Below are 19,530 nucleotides of genomic sequence, written 5' to 3'. Positions count from 1 at the left end.
AGTAAACTTCTGTACCTCCTGAGGATAGACTTTCTAAGTCAGTATTTGAGGCCCTTTATATTTGGAGGAGAGTTATACACTTTGTTGCATGATCTTAGTTTTTAAGTTTGAACCATGGAGTAGTAGTCAGCAAACTTTCTGTGAATGTTCAGACTGTAAATATTTGGACTTTCTGGTCCGTATGGTCTTATTACAAATACCTGACTCTACTGCTGTGGCATGAAAGCAGCCTTAGACAATAAATAAACAAATGGGCTGGGGGTGGAGGTACATGCACTCCTGTTATCCCAGCACTCTGGTAAGCTAAAGCAGGAGGATCACACATTCAAGCCCAGCCAGAGCAATTTAGCAACTTAGGGAGATCCTGTCTCAAAATTTTAAAAAATGAAAAAAAGTCTGAGGATGTAACTCAGTGTAAAGGCCTTGGGTTTAAACCCCAATATCGCGATAGATAGATAGATAGATAGATAGATAGATAGATAGATAGATAGATAGATAGATTTAAACCCCAATATCATGATAGATAAACAGACAGACAGATCCCAGAATGCTGGGAGTACAGGCCCATACCTTCTCATGTTTCAGTCTTAACCACGCATACATATTTTTTCATGCTTGTATTTAGTTTATCTTATGAGAAAATTGCCTCAAAATAATTAAATTGCAGTCATTTCTCACATTGCATGGTTCCTACATTTAAAATTTCAGTTGCTAAGGTTTAAATTGTATCAGTATCCCATCAGTGTGAGACTAATTTCAGTTACCACAGGGTTTGAGCTATGAGTACTTTCATAAAGTAGTAGCTGCTAGCTTTTCATTTCACAAATCAACATGGGCCTAACAGGTACATATTATGGTTAATGACCAATCATGTCACTTCTTTCAAAGTCTATTAGTGATTAGTTACTGTGCTTGTTGTTCACTTTACATAAAGCCTTCAAAGCAGGCGGTTGTGCTGCCTCTTTGCCAGTGATAAGCATACATGCTATTTTTATAAACAATGATAATTGAAAGAAGGAATTGGCAAAGGTGAAAATACAACGATGAAACAGAGCAATAAAGTTGAAAATGAAATTTAAATAGAACATAAGGGAAGTTATAAAAGAAATGGCTGATTGTGGAAATGTTAACAATACTGCCATTGAAAAGACTCTAGACATGCAGCAAGAGGAATTCAGGGAAAGTGAACCTATCTTCATGAACTTTGAAAGGGTTGTGATGACAAGAAGGAAGACATTCCAGAGAAAGTAACACTGTCAGAAAACTTCTCATTAAAAGAATTCTCAGGTATTTCACAATATTGAAAGCATAAAGGAGGAAATGATAGAAATGAAGCAAAGTTAGAATAAAGAAGTGGTGGTTCAACTTTGTCACTTGTGGAAAATGTTTTAAAACAAAAGCTCCAAGGCAAATGTTTAAATAGATGATATTGCTGTCTTAATTAAAACTAGGATATGAAGTGATGATCTAGCCTTCAAAAAAACAGCGGTGCTTCATGTTAACTTCTTAAAATATTAATAATTATTAATGAGAAAACTAACATTTATGAAGTACTATGTGTCAGCAACATTCTAAATACTTTATATAAGTATATATATTTTGTCCTTGTAATTATGTTGATATTGGCTTATGTTATCATAAATCAAGCTAAATGGATACTATATTCTGAGAAAAGCTTTGTCATTTAAATTATCTAATGATTGTACCTTTCAGTAAGTTTTATTTCTTTGACTTATGGAAATCCTGTTAATTTGGGGGGCATTAAAGTCAGAAAATGAGAGGCCTACCAAGGACTCTGAATTCATAATGTTAATGTTGAGTTAGTCATTCCAAACTCAGAAAACAAAGTTATGAAAGTAGAAAAGAAAAGGAAGGAATAGAAAAGCCTCCTCTTCTGTATAACTGTTGGTCTTGGATCTAAAGACATCTGTGAAGAAAGAAATAAGACTCCTAAACAGGTATACTAATCAGATTTTCCTGATTTTTCAAGTTTAACTTAATATTTGTGCATTTTTTCAATAAATATAATTTTTTATTTGTATAACTTGGAGGAGAGGGTTGAAGATCATCCACTTCCTTCATTGTCATCATAATAGTGCCTATAACTACATGAAAATGTGGATTAACCTCTTGATATTTCTTCACTGTGTTTGATTAGAACCTACCATCAGGCCTGCCAGCCATCACTTATTCGTGAAACAGAGTACATTACCTTATTGGTAGAGGTTTCTTGATATATTACCAGTTCATGGTAATATGTGTCTCCTTTTACATATATATTTTTACTTTGAGTCTCACTTTCTACATGATAGTTTTTTCTACCCTTTTCTATTAAATGGAATGTCAGGAGGCCATATGTTGAGTCATAGTACAATGATGGCTTGGGTTTGAGCCAAAGAATAGCAAGTCTCACATATGTGCATGCTATTCAGAGGTGGCATATTTCCCAGATCACACTAAACCTCAGCTGCTTTTATAATAAGATCATCATTTCTGTTCATTAGAGTATTTTCAGATGAAAACTGATAGGCATCTCCTAATCCAGTTTTACTGAATATATAGTAGAATACTGTGAAATAGAGCTTTTCTGATTTTAGTACTGTATTTCTCGTGTAGCTTTTTATGTGTTCTGTTACATACTCTGTTACTCAAAGATTGTTGCCTCTTTCATTTTTCATCCTTGCTGTTTATGAACTGTGACATAAGTGTGCTGCAGACTGGTAAGCTCTCCATCACTGTAGCTGAGGGCATGCAATTTGGAACCAGAAAGACCTTGATTGAAATATTGGCTTCAGGGCCGGGGATTTAGCTCAGTGGTTCCAGTGCCTGCCTCACAAGCACAGGGTCCTGAGTTCAATCCCTGGTACTAAAAAAAAAAAAAAGAAATATTGGCTTCATTAGCTGTTCATATTGTAACCATGAACAAGTTTTGTAACTTTCCTATCCTTAGATTGCTTATCTATGAAGTGAAGAAATTGACTGTATCTACATTATAAGGTTGTTATGAGGATTAAATAAAATATCATGTATAATATGCTTAGCGCAGGGCCCAGGACCTAGAAGCAGTTAATAAATTAAACCAGTGTGTTTATTATATTTATCACACTTACTGAGTTTCTTCTATGTGCCAGGTGTTATCCTGGGTATTGGGGATAGAAAGATGAAAAAGCTAAAGTCCCTGTCTTCAGAAGATGTTGGACAAAATGCCAGGCGGATCTCAGAAGGCCAGTTCTAAGACCAGATCATCAGATGTTCATTCATCTGGATCTTCAGATGCACATATGGATGCATCTGGACCTTCAGATAGTGATATGCCAAGTCGGACACAACCTAAGAGCCCAAGAAAACATAATTACAGGAATGAAAGTGCCCGTGAAAACCTTTGTGATTCTCCTCATCAGAATCTTTCAAGACCTCTTCTGAAAAACAAACTTAAAGCATTCAGTATTGGAAAAATGAGTACAGCTAAGCGAACTTTAAGTAAGAAGGAACAAGAGGAATTAAAGAAAAAGGAAGATGAAAAGGCAGCTGCTGAGATTTATGAGGAATTTCTTGCTGCTTTTGAAGGAAGTGATGGTAATAAAGTAAAAACTTCTGTGTGAGGAGGTGTTGTTAAAGCAGCTAAAGAAGAACATGAAACAGATGAAAAAAGAGGTAAAATCTATAAGCCATCTTCAAGATTTACAGATCAAAAAAATCCTCCAAATCAGTCATCCAATGAAAGACCACCATCTCTTCTGGTGATAGAAACCAAAAAACCTCCACTGAAGAAAGGGGAGAAAGAAAAAGAAAAAAATCAATTTAGAACTCTTCAAAGAAGAATTAAAACAAATTCAAGAGCGTGATGAGAGACATAAAACAAAAGGCAGGTTAAGTCGATTTCACCCTCAGTCAGATTCTGATGGTCAGCGTCGTTCTATGGATGCACCTTCAAAAAGAAATAGATCATCCGTTCTTGATGATTATGCACCTGGCTCACATGATGTAGGAGAGCCAAGTACTATTAACTTACACCTTGGAAACATTAATCCACAGATGAATGAAGAAATGCTGTGCCAAGAATTTGGAAGATTTGGGCCATTGGCTAGTGTGAAAATAATGTGGCCTAGAACTGATGAAGAAAGAGCAAAAGAGAGAAATTGTGGCTTTGTGGCTTTTATGAATAGGCGAGATGCTGAAAGAGCTTTAAAAAATTTAAATGGAAAAATGATTATGTCTTTTGAAATGAAGTTAGGCTGGAGTAAAGCCGTACCGATTCCTCCACAACCAATATACATTCCTCCTTCTATGATGGAACATACGCTTCCTCCACCTCCTTCTGGACCGCCTTTTAATTCGCAGCCTAGAGAGCACTTAAAAAAATCCCAATGCTCCGATGTTACCACCACTTAAAAATGAGGATTTTGAGAAGACTGTCGCAAGCCATAGTCAGAGTGGTTATCCCAACAGAAAGGAATTTGCTCGCCCTGATACATCAAATGATAGTTTGTGGTAAGTGAAGGGCCAGTGTTTGAAGCTATGATTATGAACAGAGAAATCAACAATCCTGTGTTCAGGTTCTTATTTGAAAACCAGACACTAGCCCATGTTTACTACAGGTGGAAGCTTTATTCTATTCTGCGGGAAGATTCTCTAACTAAATGGCGAACAGGATTTTTGTATGTTCAAAAATGGATCTTTTTGGAGGCCACCACCATTAAACCCATACCTTCATGGAATGTCAGAAGAACAGGAAACAGAAGCTTTTGTAGAGGAACCTAGTAAAAAGGGAGCCCTTAAGGAAGAACAGAGGGACAAATTAGAAATCTTGCGAGGATTGACTCCAAGGAAAAATGATATTGGAAATGCAGTGGTTTTCTGTCTTAATAATGCTGAAGCTGCTGAAGATATAGTAGATTGCATTACTGAGTCATTGTCTATCTTAAAGACACCTCTTCCTAAAAAGATTGCCAGATTATATTTGGTTTCTGATGTTTTGTACAACTCTTCAGCCAAAGTTGCCAATGCTTCATATTATAGAAAAATTTTTGAAACAGAGTTATGTCATATTTTCTGACCTCAATGCTACATATCATACAATTCAAGGCCATTTACAATCTGAAAATTTTAAGCAATGAGTAATGGCCTGCTTCAGAGCCTGGGAAGATTGGGCAATTTATCCAGAACCATTTTTGATCAAACTATAAAATATTTTCTTAGGACTTGTAAATATTATTGAAGAAAAGGAAACAGGATGTACCAGATGATCTTGATGGTGCTCCCATTGAGGAAGAGCTTGATGGTGCACCTCTGAAGGATGTGGATGGGATTCCCATTGATAGTACTCCCACTGATGATCTCAATGGTGTTCCTATAAAAAGTCTTGATGATGATCTGGATAGAGTGCCTTTGGATGCAACTGAAGACTCAAAGAAGAATGAGCCTATATTTAAAGTTGCTCCATCAAAATGGGAAGCTGTAGATGAATCTGAATTGGAAGCACAGGCTGTAACAACTTCTAAGTGGGAGTTATTTGACCAGCATGAAGAATTGGAAAAAGAAGCAAATCAAAATCAAGAAGAAGTGAAGATGAAGAAGATACTCAAAAGTTCCAAATCTGAAGAACATCATTTGTACTCTAATCCAATCGAACAAATGACTGAGTCCAATTTCTCTAAGTACTCAGAAATGAGTAAGGAAAAACGAGCAAAACTTCGTGAAATTGAGCTCAAAGTTATGAAGTTTCAGGATGAATTGGTATCTGGAAAAAACCCTAAAAAATCAGGCCAAAGTTTCCAAGAGCAAGTTGAGCACTACAGAGATAAACTTCTTCAACGAAGAAAAGAGAAAGAATTAGAGAATGAAAAAGAGACAAGAATGATAAAGAAAAATTGGAATCTCGATCCAAAGACAAGGAAAAAGGTGAATGTACTCCAACAAGGAAGGAAAGGAAAAGACGGCACAGTACATCCCCCAGCCCATCTCTCAGTAGCAGTGGTGGACAAGTGAAATCACCATCACCAAAATCGGAGCGATCAGAACATTCAGAAAGATCTCATAAAGAAAGATCACAGTCCAGGTCATCTCACAGAGATTCTCTTAGAGATGTTAGCAAAAAAGCCAAAAGATCACCATCTGGTTCAAGGACACCTAAGAGGTCTATGTGGTCACGGTGTAGATCCCCTAAAAAATCAGGGAAGAAATCCAGATCCCAGTCTCGATCTCCACACAAGTCTCATAAAAAGTCAAAGAAAAACAAACACTGACAACCATTTTTAAGATGCTGTCCCTTATTGGAAATGCGATTTTGTTTGTGCCAACAAAACCAAAAAAATCAAATGAAAGAGTATTCCTGGGGGGTTTTTTGTTTGTTGGTGAATGCATGTGTAAACTCATGAGTAACTGCATCTGTAGACCTGTCATTTTTTTATATTGTATAAATTACTTTCATTGTGGCTGTTTCTCAAGATGAAATTTTTACTGTAATAATGAATTTCATCAGAAATGTGTATAATGGATCTGCTGGCAGTAGTAGTATTTTGTTTTAGAATATTGTGACTTAGCAAAGATAATGCAGATGTCTTTTCCCCTTTTGTAGCTTTCACAGTTTGAATTAGATTTCAAATAAAATCTGAACAGAAAAAAAAAAGAAGTCCCTGTCTTCAGAATCTCACAGTAAAGTGGTTCGGGCCAAGCTAAAATACCAATAGCTGAGTATAGTGGTGCATACCTGCAATCCCAGCACTTAAGAGACTGAGGCAGGAGAATCACAGTGAGTTCAAGGCCAGCGTGAACTATATAGTGAGACCCTGTCTCCAAAAAATTATATAAGAACTATTAAACTTGGCTATTTTTTGAGGGTCAGAGGACATTTTATGCCCACTTGATAACCTTTGTACTGTTAACATGGGTTGCTTTTATAATAAAAATTAATGATAGTTACAATACAGTGTAGTAGTTGCTATATTTATGATATGTATGCAGTACCATGAGAACAGGGAAGCAGAAGAGGTAACTGTCTTACTGGGAAGCCCTTGTACCATAGCCTTTGCATCTTTGCATCTTCATTAGGTTTCCCCCAAAGTGTACTCTAAAGTACACTTTTTTGCAGGAAGTCAGACCAAAATAAGGTCATGACTGGGTAGTATATAAATTAAAAGTCTGAGCCGGGGTTTTAGCTCAGTGGTTTGGCCGCCTGCTGCATAAGCACAAGGACCAGAGTTCCATCCCTGGTACCAAAAATAAAATAAAATAAATTAAAAGTCTGTCCATGGAATGGTGGCTGTCCTCTTCTTTTATAGTATATATCTCTGTTTGGCACAACTGTTTTGCCTCCTAAGATTTTCTTTTTTTTAACAAAGGCACCTCTGTTCTTAAGTGGCTTCAGTAGGTTGAGGGTAGAATGACTTTCAAACATCATAATGGAAGATTACTACTCATTGATAGGAACTAGGTGTTGTCTGGCTCATTTCTGTTCTCTCACACAAGAGTTTAAGGCCAGTCTATGGATAACTGAAGTCTAGTTTACCAAGGCCCTGGAGCTGGAATTAAAGAGGAAAAATTTTGAGACTTCTCCCCAGAGGTTTGGTCATCTTCCCTTCCTCAACCCTGAACAATAAGCTCTTCCACAGAGCTGGAACCAATCTACATAAGCCTTCAGCTCCATGAGTCTATCCATCCAATTTAGGGTATGGAATCCCTGGTTTGTTTTCAAGCTGGTCCTGACAAAGATTTGTCAAATTTTGTTACTTTCTTTTTAACTGAATTTATAGCAGTTCAAGTTTATAAAATTTGACTATTATTGCTTTACCCCAATTAGGGAGAAAAATTATCCAGAAAATTAGAAATGTTTCCTAATCCAAATGTCCAAACATTCTCATTCTCTCATCAAACTAAAAAAAAATTTTGTATATAATTTTTTAATCTATTTTCTTAGCTTTCAAAGTAATCTGTGTTTAAAGTGAAAAATGAATAGGCTTATTGCCACAATTTAGTTATGCTAAATTGTTTGACTATATCTTTAGTGTTGATGGAGACAGTCTGCAAGCTGTGGAATCTGTTGTGCTTGGATCTGACAGCTGACTGCATTAAGTATCTTGGAGTGTGGGAGGGTGGAACAACAGTGGACAGAAGCAATCCACTGTATTTAATGTTCTGTGTTTGTTTACTGATTCCAGTAATAACATGGTAGAGCTATTTGAACAGCTGCCTTTTGATTTCCTTGTTTACTGTTTAGGTTTATTAAGCTTGTCCTTAACACTTAACTTGTTTAGTGCTCTTTAACTAGCTCTCCTTTATTAAATATGTTTTTATGTGTTCTATTCCCTTGTGGTCTAGGTATACTTTGATGAACTAAAGGTATATAGGTTCTTTACCAAAGAAAGAAATTTTTTAAAATTCACAGGTCCTACTGAAGGTGGCTTATACTTACTTTCTTGTTGTCCCTTAGCCTTATTATTGTAGTTAAATATTTTATAATTTGATAAATTACCTTTTGGAATTAAGTCAGAATTTCAGTCATGTTAAACCACAGTTTATGATAGCTTCCTAAGTCTGCCAACAGGTAGCTTAGTCTACATACTTCAGACTAGTTTAAAAAAATTGACATGCTAATTGTAAAGTATGTGGATTTTGTTTTAGTTATTTTCTGTGACTAGATTGGCTAGAAAGGATATACAGGGGTAAAAAGATAAATTTTATAATTTTCAGTCTTATTTAGTGTATTTAAATAGACTTGCTGCAAATTTCTTCATATTGTAGGAACTTTATTTTGTATTTACAGGTGAGAGACCTATGCATTGCTTATATGCTGGTGACATTAACTTACCTTTATATTGGAGTCCTGGTTTTTGCTTCATTTCCTTCACCTCCATTATCCAAAGATTGCATTGAGCAGGTAAGGCACTTTGTACCCTCTCTGTGGGATCATTTGTAACTTTATGTATGAATAGTAGGTAGGATGATACAGTAGCAAGATGTAATAGCAGACAGGCCTGGATTTGAATACATGTCTAGCATTATTTGAAGTGCATGAATTTTGGCACCTTTCCCAACCTTTCTGAGATTGTTTCCTTTTCTATTAAATCTTATAATACATAAATCATTTGAATTTTAGATGTACTCTGAATACTAGGCACCTGTGTGCGCAAATAAATGACTAGTGTCGTGTATGTATATTTCTCTTTGTGTAGAGAACAATTAACCAGGAAGTCTCATGAATTTAAAAAACATCCACAGTAAATCCACTAAACTCCCTTATTTTCCAAAGTCTAGATCTGAAAATGCCCTGGATAAACTATTGCCTGTTCATCTCTAACAACAGATCTGATTCCCACTTAGATACTGAGTAGCAGGCAGCAAAACAAAGACAGTGTTTGGCTGCTAAAAAGAGGGGCACAGCCAAGTATGGTGGCACAATCCTGTAATCTCAGCACTTGGGAGACTGAGGCAGATGGGTCTCAAGTTTGGGGTCATCCTGGGTACCATAGCAAATTCCATACCACCCTGTACTGCAGAGCGAGAACATGTCTTGAAACAAAAATGAGAGAAACAGACAGACAAGAATGGGAAGGGGAGAATGAATATAAAAGAAAAATCTTGCTGGGTGTGGTGTCACATGCTTATAAGCCTAGCACTCTGGGAGGCTGGGGGCAGGAGTGGGGATCCCAAGTTCGAGCCCAGTCTGGGCAACTTCAAAAGCTAACAAGACTCTACTTCAAAAAGAATTTTTAAAAGGGCTCGTTGTATAGTTTAGTGTGAAGGCTCCAGGCTCAATCCCCAATACTGCAAAGAAAATATTTTACAAGAAAAGTTCCCATAAGTAAAATATTTGTATTTAATTAATCAAAAACTTGGGAATAATATGGTATCTAATGTGACTGAAAACTTTCTAATGAAAAACAATATTTCACAGGTGATTTTTCTAGTCAGAAGAAACTGCCATGGGTAAATATTGTAATAGGAAACAGGGAGCTAGATCTTCTGCAAAAGAGAAGGGGACCAAGAGATGAAAGGAGAGGGGAGGGAGAGGAGGGGAAGGGATGAAAAGAAGAATGAAGATGTGTTATGTACAGATAACAGTTCCACATGAAAATGTAATCATTATGTACTGCAAATGTGTACCAATAAAAATAAAATATTGAAAAAAGAAATTGCTCTGAGTACAGTATATAATATGATTTAAGCAGAATTATAAGGTTTATTTCAGCAGAATAATATTAATAGTATTCTCATCTGTATAAGAGAAAGAAATTATTGCTGTTATGATAGTTTGAAATGTTCTTGTTCTCTTGATTCTAGTTCTTTGGCAGCCAAATGTTTGCTGAGAATTTCCCTGATATGAACAATCCTATATAAAGTTCACTTGCTTGGGGTAATGTATTGGAAAGGGGAAAAAAAAATTTTATTTTAGTCTTTTGAGGCAGAATCTCACTGTGTTGTTCATGATTGCCTCAAATTCATGGCAATCCTCCTGCCTCAGCCTCCCAAGTGCTGGTATTACAGGTGTGTGCCACCACTAAAGAAGGTTCTTGCACCTTAGAAAGGAAAGGGGCTGGTCTTGGCTTGTTTATTTTTTGTTTTGTTTTTGGTTTTGTTTGGATTTGGTTTTTTGTTTTTGTTTTTTTTGGTACCGGGGATGGAACTCGGGTCCTTGTGCTTGCACAACAGGCGATGAAACCACTGAGCTAAATCCCCAGCCCCTTGGATTTGGTTTTGGTTTTGGTTTTAGTTTCCTGAGACAGTCCTGCTACATAGTTCAGGCTGGTTTTAAACTCACTAGGTAACCCAAACTGACCTCAAACTCATCTCCTCCTCCCTCAGCCTACCAAGTTCTGGGATTACAGGTATATGTGACCATGCCTGGCTTTAAAATTCTGAGCAATTAACTTTTTTAAAACATATGTACCAAATTAAAACAAAGAAAAAGATTATGAAAAAATATAGCAGTAAATCCTTTTTAGTGGTAGGCTATACAATGATAATACTAGGTGATAGATAAAATCTTACCTTATTCTGTAATCTTTATTTTGAAAGTGCTGTAGTACTTCAGAGGAAGAAAAGCAAGAGAGCTAGTAAGGATAAAATAGCATTGATTTTAATTTGCCATTTAAGAATATTAAAAACAAACTTGGGTGTCATGCTTGAACCTTATAGGGCAGTGCTTCTTGGTCTATCTGTGGTTAAAAAAAAAGTTTTCTTTGTTGTCTTTTTTTTGGTACCAGGGATTAAACTCGGGTCCTTGGGTTTGCAGGGCAGGCAGTGGAACCACTGAGCTAAATCCCCGGCCCTCTGTTGTTTTAATGTTAAATCAGTTGCAGCCTGGTACTTTTATGAAATAGAATAAAAACATAGTATTAAATTTCCTTAAAAGTTTGTAAACACTTATTTTCAATTACTGTACTTCATTGAAAAATAACAAGCAGTTTGTTAACGGGCACCAGTTCACATACCACATGAATACCACCTGTGTTCAAAATAAGTAGTAGTATTCCATTTTATGAATCTTATATTAAGTTTGAAATTTAACATTACCTCATTATCTTTCTTGATTTAGAATTTTTTAGATAACTTCCCTAGCAGTGACATCCTGTCCTTCATTGCAAGGATATTTCTGCTGTTCCAGATGATGACTGTCTACCCGCTCTTAGGCTACTTGGCTCGTGTCCAGCTGTTGGGCCATATCTTCGGTGACATTTATCCTAGGTAAGGGCTCTTCTCTTGACCAGCAAGATGTGCCAAGCAACAAATGACTATGCAAACAGGTCAGTTTAAAGTATGACTGATTCTTTTATTATAAAAATTTACCTAATGAAAATAGTTACTAAGGATAGATCACTCATGTCCCTTTCCCAGAAGAGCTTTAAATATAGAAGCCACTCCCTTATCCAGAATGATTAAGTTTAATCCTTCCAGTGTACTCAATTAGCTCTAATACCAGTTTTATCTATCTTATTTGATTGCTGTTAATCTACACATATACACATATACACCTGTGTTGGAGTTCAGTAAATATAAGACTCCTGTTGTATTTATGCTCTGTGCTGTATTTTTATTCACCATAAGAATTTTATAGTATTTAGTACCTGTGTTGACATGTAAATTACCTGAAAAACAACACTTTTAATTATTGGTCATTAATACTTGTGTGTTTATTAACATTTGTGCATTTTTAAATAAGTGGTCAGTTGTTTCAAAGTGAAAGTGAGATTTATAATGAGTTTAAATTCTTATTTGATATGTAACAAGTTTAAATTCCTGTGGTAATTATCCTGAGCATTGAGGAATTGTGTGTCCCTTTGGAACTCTGTTCAAAGCTAGTTACCTTCACCTAAGAGAACTTTCTGCGTATGTCTCAGGCTTTCTGTGAAGCTTCCTCAAGAAAGCTTGTTTGATTCCTGTTTTTAAATTTAGTCTTATTGTATGTTCACCCTTGGAAAAACTAACTAATCCTGTTTTATTGGGAATAAATTACACAAAAGGAAGAAAACTTTTGAATTTGTGGGAAACATTGCATTTACAATAACCAGCTAAACAAGTGGTCTTGATCACTTCTTGTTTGAAATGAGTTGACATTGTCCCCTCAGTCAATTTATCTATAAGCATGTTGGCCTGAAAACAAAGCAAAAATTAAGTTGCCAGGTCTCCTGCACTGATAATAGCAACAAATGATACAGTTAAACTAGCATTGATACGATTCTAATCTAGAAGATTGGAGTTCAGTAAATGTAAGATTCCTGTTGTATTTATGGTCTGTGCTATATTTGTATTGACCAAAATAAATTCAGTGAAGTCATAGATGAAAAAATTCTAGGCAAATGCATTGCTCCTATTTTCTATCTTTATTTTGCAGAGATGGCTGTTAGAATATTTTTTCTTTTTGGAAAATAGAATTTCCCTTTTGTGTTTACACTGTATTTCTTCACACTATCATTTATCCTATTGTTACAAATACCGTACTTGACATTATCTTGGAGCATAAGTTTTAGTCCCCTTTTGCTCTTTAAATTTATTGACAACACCCCAAGACTTAGTTTTTGCAGGTACACCTATAAGTATTTAACATATGAGAAATTAAAACTGAGAATTTTAAAGTTATTAATTTCTTTAAAAATCAAAAATAGAGCCAGGCACATTGGCACATACGTATAGGTACTCGGGAGCCTGGAACAGGAAAATCTTGAATTCAAGACATCCTGGGCAGTATAGGTAAGACAACAAGACCCTGTCTTTAAAACAAAAAATTACTTTTTTACATGAATAAAATTTTTGTGAAAAATAACTTCTGCCAAAAAACTGTTTTTCATTTAAAACTCTTAATGTCTGCTTTTCTAGTAGAAAATTAGGTTCTCCTCTCTGTTTTTGTATTGGCTATTATTCTATGTTGTTGTCATCTAAATAGGTTTTTTAAAAAAAACCAGCATCAGAAAAAAAAGAAAGGGTACCTTTAACAGCACTTTCAGATAAGTGCAGATATTATTTTCTGACACCATGCCAAAACTTGACAACTAGTAGTTTCTCAATAGTCACAGTATATATAATGTGAAAGTTGTTTGCAAACCTATTGGTCCGTCTTACATTTTGGTTCTTTTACCCCCATGCGTTATTTTGTAACATCATGTATGGTCAGTATTGGTTCACTGATTTCTTAGATCTTCCAAATGTTAACACACTTCATTGTACATCATCAGATCCTACATTCATTAATATTATACCACCAATTTCTTTGTAAAAGTTTTTGAGTATGGGAAAATATCAAGGGAGGGTAGCAAATGTAAGTTCTCCAAAATTCTAGTTTTTATTTGAAAGCTCAAATGTTATCATTGGCAACAAATTCTGCCAGTGATTTTCCTTGAAGGGACAAGCTTATTTTAAAGAAAATGGCAGCTAAGCCTGGTGGCACATGCCTGTAATTCCAGCACTCTGGAAGCTGAGGCAGGAGTATTGCTATGGGTTCAAGGCCAGCCTGAACTACATAGCGAGACCCAAAAAAGAGAAAAGAAAAGAAAGAAAAAAATAAAATGTCTGCGAAACACCCGTTTTGATGATCATTGCTTGTCGACATTTCAAGTAAAAATAAAGCATGTATATATTATTGTTAGATTGGCCTCCAGCTGAGCTGCTCAAGTGCTTTTCCTCAAGATACCCAGTGTACCTCACTGTGCATGTCCTTTATTGAGTATTTCCTTTTTGATCACATAGAATGTTAAAAAGATGTATATTCAAAACATAAAATTTAGCAAAACGAAGTTTTACTACTTTATTAGGGACTTTTGTGTATGTATTCATGGTGCTGGAGATTGCACCTAGGGCCTCGCGTATGCTAAGCACACTCTTACCATTGAGCTGTACCCCAACCTTCAGGGATATTTTTTAATTTAAAAAATCTGTTTTTAGGGGCTGGGGATTTAGCTCAGTGGTTCTGGTGCCTGCCTCGTAAGCTCAAGGTCCTGAGTTCGATCCCCAGTACCAAAAAAAAAAAAATTTTTTTTGAGAGTGTTTTGCAGTAGAGAATATGTTACATAGTACAGATAAGTGCAGTTGTGTCTATCCATAATAAGGGATCAGCAGTTTTACCCACCACTGCTTTTGCCAAGTAAATTATGTCATATTATTATGAGAATAATGTTTATCTCAAAGACTTCTCAAAAGGATATTGAGAAACCCCTGGGCTTCGTGCTCCTATTTTGAGAACAATTACTTTGGAAAGTACATAAAGTTTTTTTCTTTTATAATACAGATGTAATGAAGGCCCCACAGTGTCTAAAATTCTGAATTAATTTTAAAGTTGGAATTACTGGATAAATAGTAAGATCTTGAAGGCTAGTATCTCTGTAATTTATTAGGATGTATAACCAACTGCTTATTTGTATAATTTTATTTTTAATTTCCTTTCATCTTTACCTGGTTTTAAGTATCCTTTGATAATTTGGGCACAAAGGTTACTTTAACATAGACATTTAGCTTTTGAAAATCATTTTGGGGGGAAATGGAATTATTTCTTGCATCAGTGTTTATTTACATTTATTTATCTTTTTTATTTATTTATCTATTTACATTTATTTCTATCCAAAATTGATTCCCAAACCTTGAATTACTAAAATGTAGTTAAAATGTTTAGCAGATATTCTACTCATGGTAAATAGTGAATAGCTTTGAGTCAGTCTGAAAAATAAAACCTGTCCATTTTGCCTTTCCCTTAATATAAAATTATTTTTTATTATAAATATAAGATAAATACTTTACAAAAAATTGTTAAGTATAGAAAAGAAGAACTATTACCTGAAATCCCAAATCATAATGTAATCACTACTGCAAAAGTGTATTTCCTTCTGATATGTTTTTCAAATGGTTTTGGATTTTCTCACATGCTGAGTATCTTGTTAGCTTCTTTCCAAAGTACTTAGATGATTTTCTTTTACCATTTAGGTAATAATGATAGGTTTAATAAGTTTTACTGTATTCTTTCAGGTAAATTATTGCCTCACTGTTCCTAGAATTCTTCTGTTTTTCCATAAATATCTTTAGGTTAATAGCTTTTCTTCATGGTTTGAGTTATGTTCTCAGGATAGTCCAGGAGGAATTACAGATCAGAGAATGTGAATTCTCATGTATATAGTACCATTTTGTGCCTATTGTATTTAGTCTACTTATATAATTGCATTAAAAGGCCAGTTTCACTGTCTCATGATCAGACTTGAGTACTATTATTGCCTCCTGTTTTTGCTATGATTTTAGTGGCAAACTTAAGTGTACATTTTAAAGATATTAAAAATAAATTAAAATCTCATAGTAATACTTACAATGTGCCTATTTTATATTTTTTTCTTTCCTTTAAACTCTTTTCTCATCTTTTAGCATTTTCCACGTGCTCATTCTTAATATAATTATTGTGGGAGCTGGCGTGATCATGGCCGCTTTCTACCCAAACATAGGAGGAATCATAAGGTACTGCCAGTAAGAAATTGTACCCCTTTGTATATTGGTCTTTATTTTCACGCTTTTTGTGTTGCTGTTGTCATTGTTACTGTTTTAATTATATGAAATTCCCATATGAAATTCCTTGTAATGTTCAAATGTAGTTCCCTGGTATCAGTAGAGATGCTCATAAAATTCCATTTCTGTTTATTCTGATGGAGAACTGACTCTAGAAAGCCCCATTATCCCTTAGCCTCAGTCGCCTCTCCTCCTCCCCTCCCCTCCCCTCTCCCTCCCCTCCTCCTCCCCCTCCAGTCTCTCCTTCTCCCTCTCTGTCTTTCTGTCTCTCTCCCTTTCCTTCTCTCTGTCTCCCTCTCCTCTCCTTTTCTTTCAGTTTCTCTCTCCTCTGTCTCCCTCTCTCTCCTTCTCCCTCTTCCCCTCCCCCTTCTCTTCCTCTCCCCCTCCCCCTTCTCTTCTTCTCCCTCCTGTCTCCCTCTCTCCTTCTCTCTCTTTATCCCTCTCTCTTCCTCCCTCTTTCTCCCTCTTTCCCTCACTCCCCCCCCTTTCTCTCATTATATTCCACTGCATTTCCTTTCTCTTTATCCAAAGTAAAAATTATTTTTAATATATAACTCTTGGAAGTACCTAGGAGGTCCTTTTTATCTCAAAGCTATGTCCTATCTTCCTTGATCCATTTCCATTTAAAAATATATTTTAGTGTCAATTGCAGTAAGAATGTAAGAGTTTAGATGTCAGATGGCTCTTCCCTTAATATCCTTTCCCTTAAAAAGGACAGTTTGAGAAGAGTCAGAATAAAGTTGTGACCTCAGATACTCATGAGAAACTGAGGTTCGAATGACTTGATTTCTCTTCTTTAATATAGACAGCGGGGCCGAGTCACCCTTACCTGAAAAAGTAAAACGAAATGAGAGAGATTAGTATCTGAAGCTTACTCAGTATAATGGACTTACAAGTTCCTGTTAAGCTATTTCTCAAGAAAACTGGGAAAGGGAGAAGACTGCCTGTTTCTCTGTCACCAGCTAATGTTGAGATATTCTTGTTATCTTTGATAATTATGCCATGGAGGCACTCTCTGTTCTCATTCTTAAACAGATGCTAGTGGTCTCTTACAAACTCAGAATATGTAATTAGTTTAGTTTATTAAGATCAAAGATAGGAAACCCATCTCCAGATATTTCTGAGGAAGTAGCCACAATCATTGAGACACAGAGAAACTATGGAGATTTGAAGGATGGATTAAAAACTCTGTCAAGAAAATGCTATAAAGATGAACAGGAAATAATATTTTATGTTAACAAATACAGTGTTTTAAACCCAGATATCAGCAACAAATAAATCAAAAGTAATGTTGTTACAGTATGAGTCTGAGAATGATTTAGATTGTACTAGATTTACCTGTATTATAAATTTTAAAAAGCGAAATGCAAGGTGAATATTAACCACCAAGCTTTTATTTTACAGATATTCAGGAGCAGCATGTGGCCTGGCTTTTGTTTTCATATATCCATCTCTCATCTATATAATTTCCCTCCACCAGGAAGAACGTCTGACATGGCCTAAATTAATTTTGCACATTTTCATCATCATTTTGGGCCTGGCTAACCTAATTGCTCAGTTTTTTATGTGAAAACTTTTCTCAAGATCTTTCATGGTATTTTGAGCCTTGTCAGTACTCCTACATAAACTCAATTATAAATGCTGATATTGCTGCAATTCTAAATGTTTTTCTAAGATAACTTGAAAGCAAAGGAAATAGCCAGCCATCGATAAGTATTTTTTTATTAGAGTGGGAAAAAAGGGCAATAAGAATGATTTTAGTCTCTACCTTTCTTGTATTCACTCACGTCTTTGTTCTCATTTGTCTCTTCTGTGTAGAAATGTGGGAAAAATCATAGTGGCCTTTGCTTTTAGAAACAAAGTAGATGGATTTATTTTGGCTACAATAAGGAATCTCAGGGTGTCATGGCAGCTTATTGCTAGATGGTATTTCTGTTTTATGTTTCAGTGTACTTCTATTGTTTTACTTGCTAGGCCGTATCTATAGATTGCCCAAACCTCTGCTGTTTGGAACAGAAAACCAAACCAAATACCTCATATTTAGTTTCCAAGGCATCAGGGTTCATAGAATGAATTCTTAAACTGAATCTTTAATTTGTTTAAGAACAAAATTTGAAAACAGTATTAGCATGGGCTTTATGATCAGAAATGTATGTAAAATAAAGTAGAGTTTATTGCTGTCTGACTCCTCTTTTATTTGTAGTCCATTTCCATTAACTTAGGTTAAAATTGTAATTCCCCCTGCCAGAGTTTGCATAGGAACAAGAATGATTGTCCCCATAGACCTAGGAAACGCCTTTGCTTTTTGGATCCTTGTGTATTGCATAGGCTGTCATGACAGGCCCATTGGAGAAAGCATAGGCAGAGAGGACTATTTGAGGTATTGAAGGGGAGAGAAGGAGTGGAGAAGGGGCCAGCAAGGGTGAGAAGATGCCCAATGTATCTTGAATCCTCTGGGCACGAGAGTGGTTTATTTGCCAGAGGGAAGGATTCATTCTGCTTGTGTATGATCTCTGAAGGAGATGATCTTTGCCTTTATAGCTAGTAAGGCAGAATTCAATCTCCATAAGAAAAAATCTCCATAAGATCTACAAAAACAATAAAAGAATCTGAATTCTTGGAATTAATACTCTTCTACTTCTTCTCTCAAACTAAAAGGTAAACCAGAATCCAAATGCATGTAATTCAACCTCTGTGTTCAGCACAAGACTACCAACTACCAACATGTAGAGTTCTCTAATTTTAGGCTAACATTAAAACATTTATTATGTTGATACAGATTCCATATCCTAGGACAATGTGTAGGTTTGTATAATTTCCTTCCTTTGAGAAAGATGAGTGAAATGGTTCCTATAAATCTAGTAAGGAGATCCAAATTTAAGATTGGGCCTTACTGTTTTTCAGGTCTTGTTTCATTTTGCTTTTTGTTTTTCCTTATTTTTTTTTTTTTTTTTGGAGACGGTGTCTCGTTATGTAGTCTAGGCTGGCCTCAAACTCCTAGCAATTCTCGTGCCTCAGCCTCCTGAGTGCTAGGATTATAGTCATGTGCCACCACGCCCAGCTGGGCCTTACTGTCTTTCACCAAAGCTTTCCATCCTGTTCTTAGACCTAGAGGTCTATATTAATGATGAGCTATAATTCCTAAAGCTCTTTTTTTCATTTCATTTTTTAAAATTTTTTATTAGTACATGTTTGCAGTACATAATGATTACATTTATCATGGAGGAGTGTGTATGTAAAATATCTTAATTCTTCATCCCTTTCCCCTCCCATCCTTCCTGGCTCACTCTAACTCTTATTCCCCTTCCCACCTGCAGAAGCTCTATTTCCATTTTTTTCTTCAATTCTTTATTTTTACCCTTTTTCTTTTCTCTCTCCCTCCAACTGTTATTCCTCTTCCTATTTGAAAAAAGATCTCCCTACATCCTGTTGTTTTTTAAATTTTTCTCTTTATATTTTGTGTTTCTCATATAGGAGAAACCATGCAGTATTTAAACATGTGTCTGATTTATTTCACTTAACATAGTCTCAGTGTATATCCATTTTCCTACAAATGAC

The 19,530-nt window shown here is 35.6% G+C and overlaps 1 protein-coding gene and 1 pseudogene across 7 annotated transcripts in view; both read left to right on the top strand.

The window, feature by feature from the left end:
- Positions 1–19,530, top strand: part of Slc38a9 (solute carrier family 38 member 9) — a 141,425-nt gene that overhangs the window by 76,823 nt on the left and 45,072 nt on the right. For 6 of the 7 annotated variants that reach the window (XM_087189382.1, XM_087189387.1, XM_087189383.1 and 3 more), the window contains 4 exons: positions 8,762–8,875; positions 11,534–11,682; positions 15,835–15,924; positions 17,377–19,530. The exon at positions 17,377–19,530 is cut by the window's right edge and continues 45,072 nt beyond it. In XM_087189382.1, coding sequence (XP_087045508.1) covers positions 8,762–8,875; positions 11,534–11,682; positions 15,835–15,924; positions 17,377–17,542 — 519 coding nt within the window. In that variant the 3' untranslated portion in view covers positions 17,543–19,530. Of the gene's footprint in view, positions 1–8,761; positions 8,876–11,533; positions 11,742–15,834; positions 15,925–17,376 lie in introns of all 7 variants that reach the window. The other variant, XR_015442282.1, reaches the window with a different exon arrangement.
- Positions 7–8,750, top strand: LOC101723461 (U2 snRNP-associated SURP motif-containing protein pseudogene; annotated as a pseudogene).

This window comes from Heterocephalus glaber, unplaced genomic scaffold, assembly GCF_053883595.1.
Source record: "Heterocephalus glaber isolate CG9 unplaced genomic scaffold, H.glaber_assembly_v1.0 deba00001538, whole genome shotgun sequence".
Taxonomy (NCBI): domain Eukaryota; kingdom Metazoa; phylum Chordata; class Mammalia; order Rodentia; family Bathyergidae; genus Heterocephalus; species Heterocephalus glaber.
Note: the sequence above shows the minus strand (reverse complement) of the source record. Positions and strands in the feature narration are given on the sequence as shown.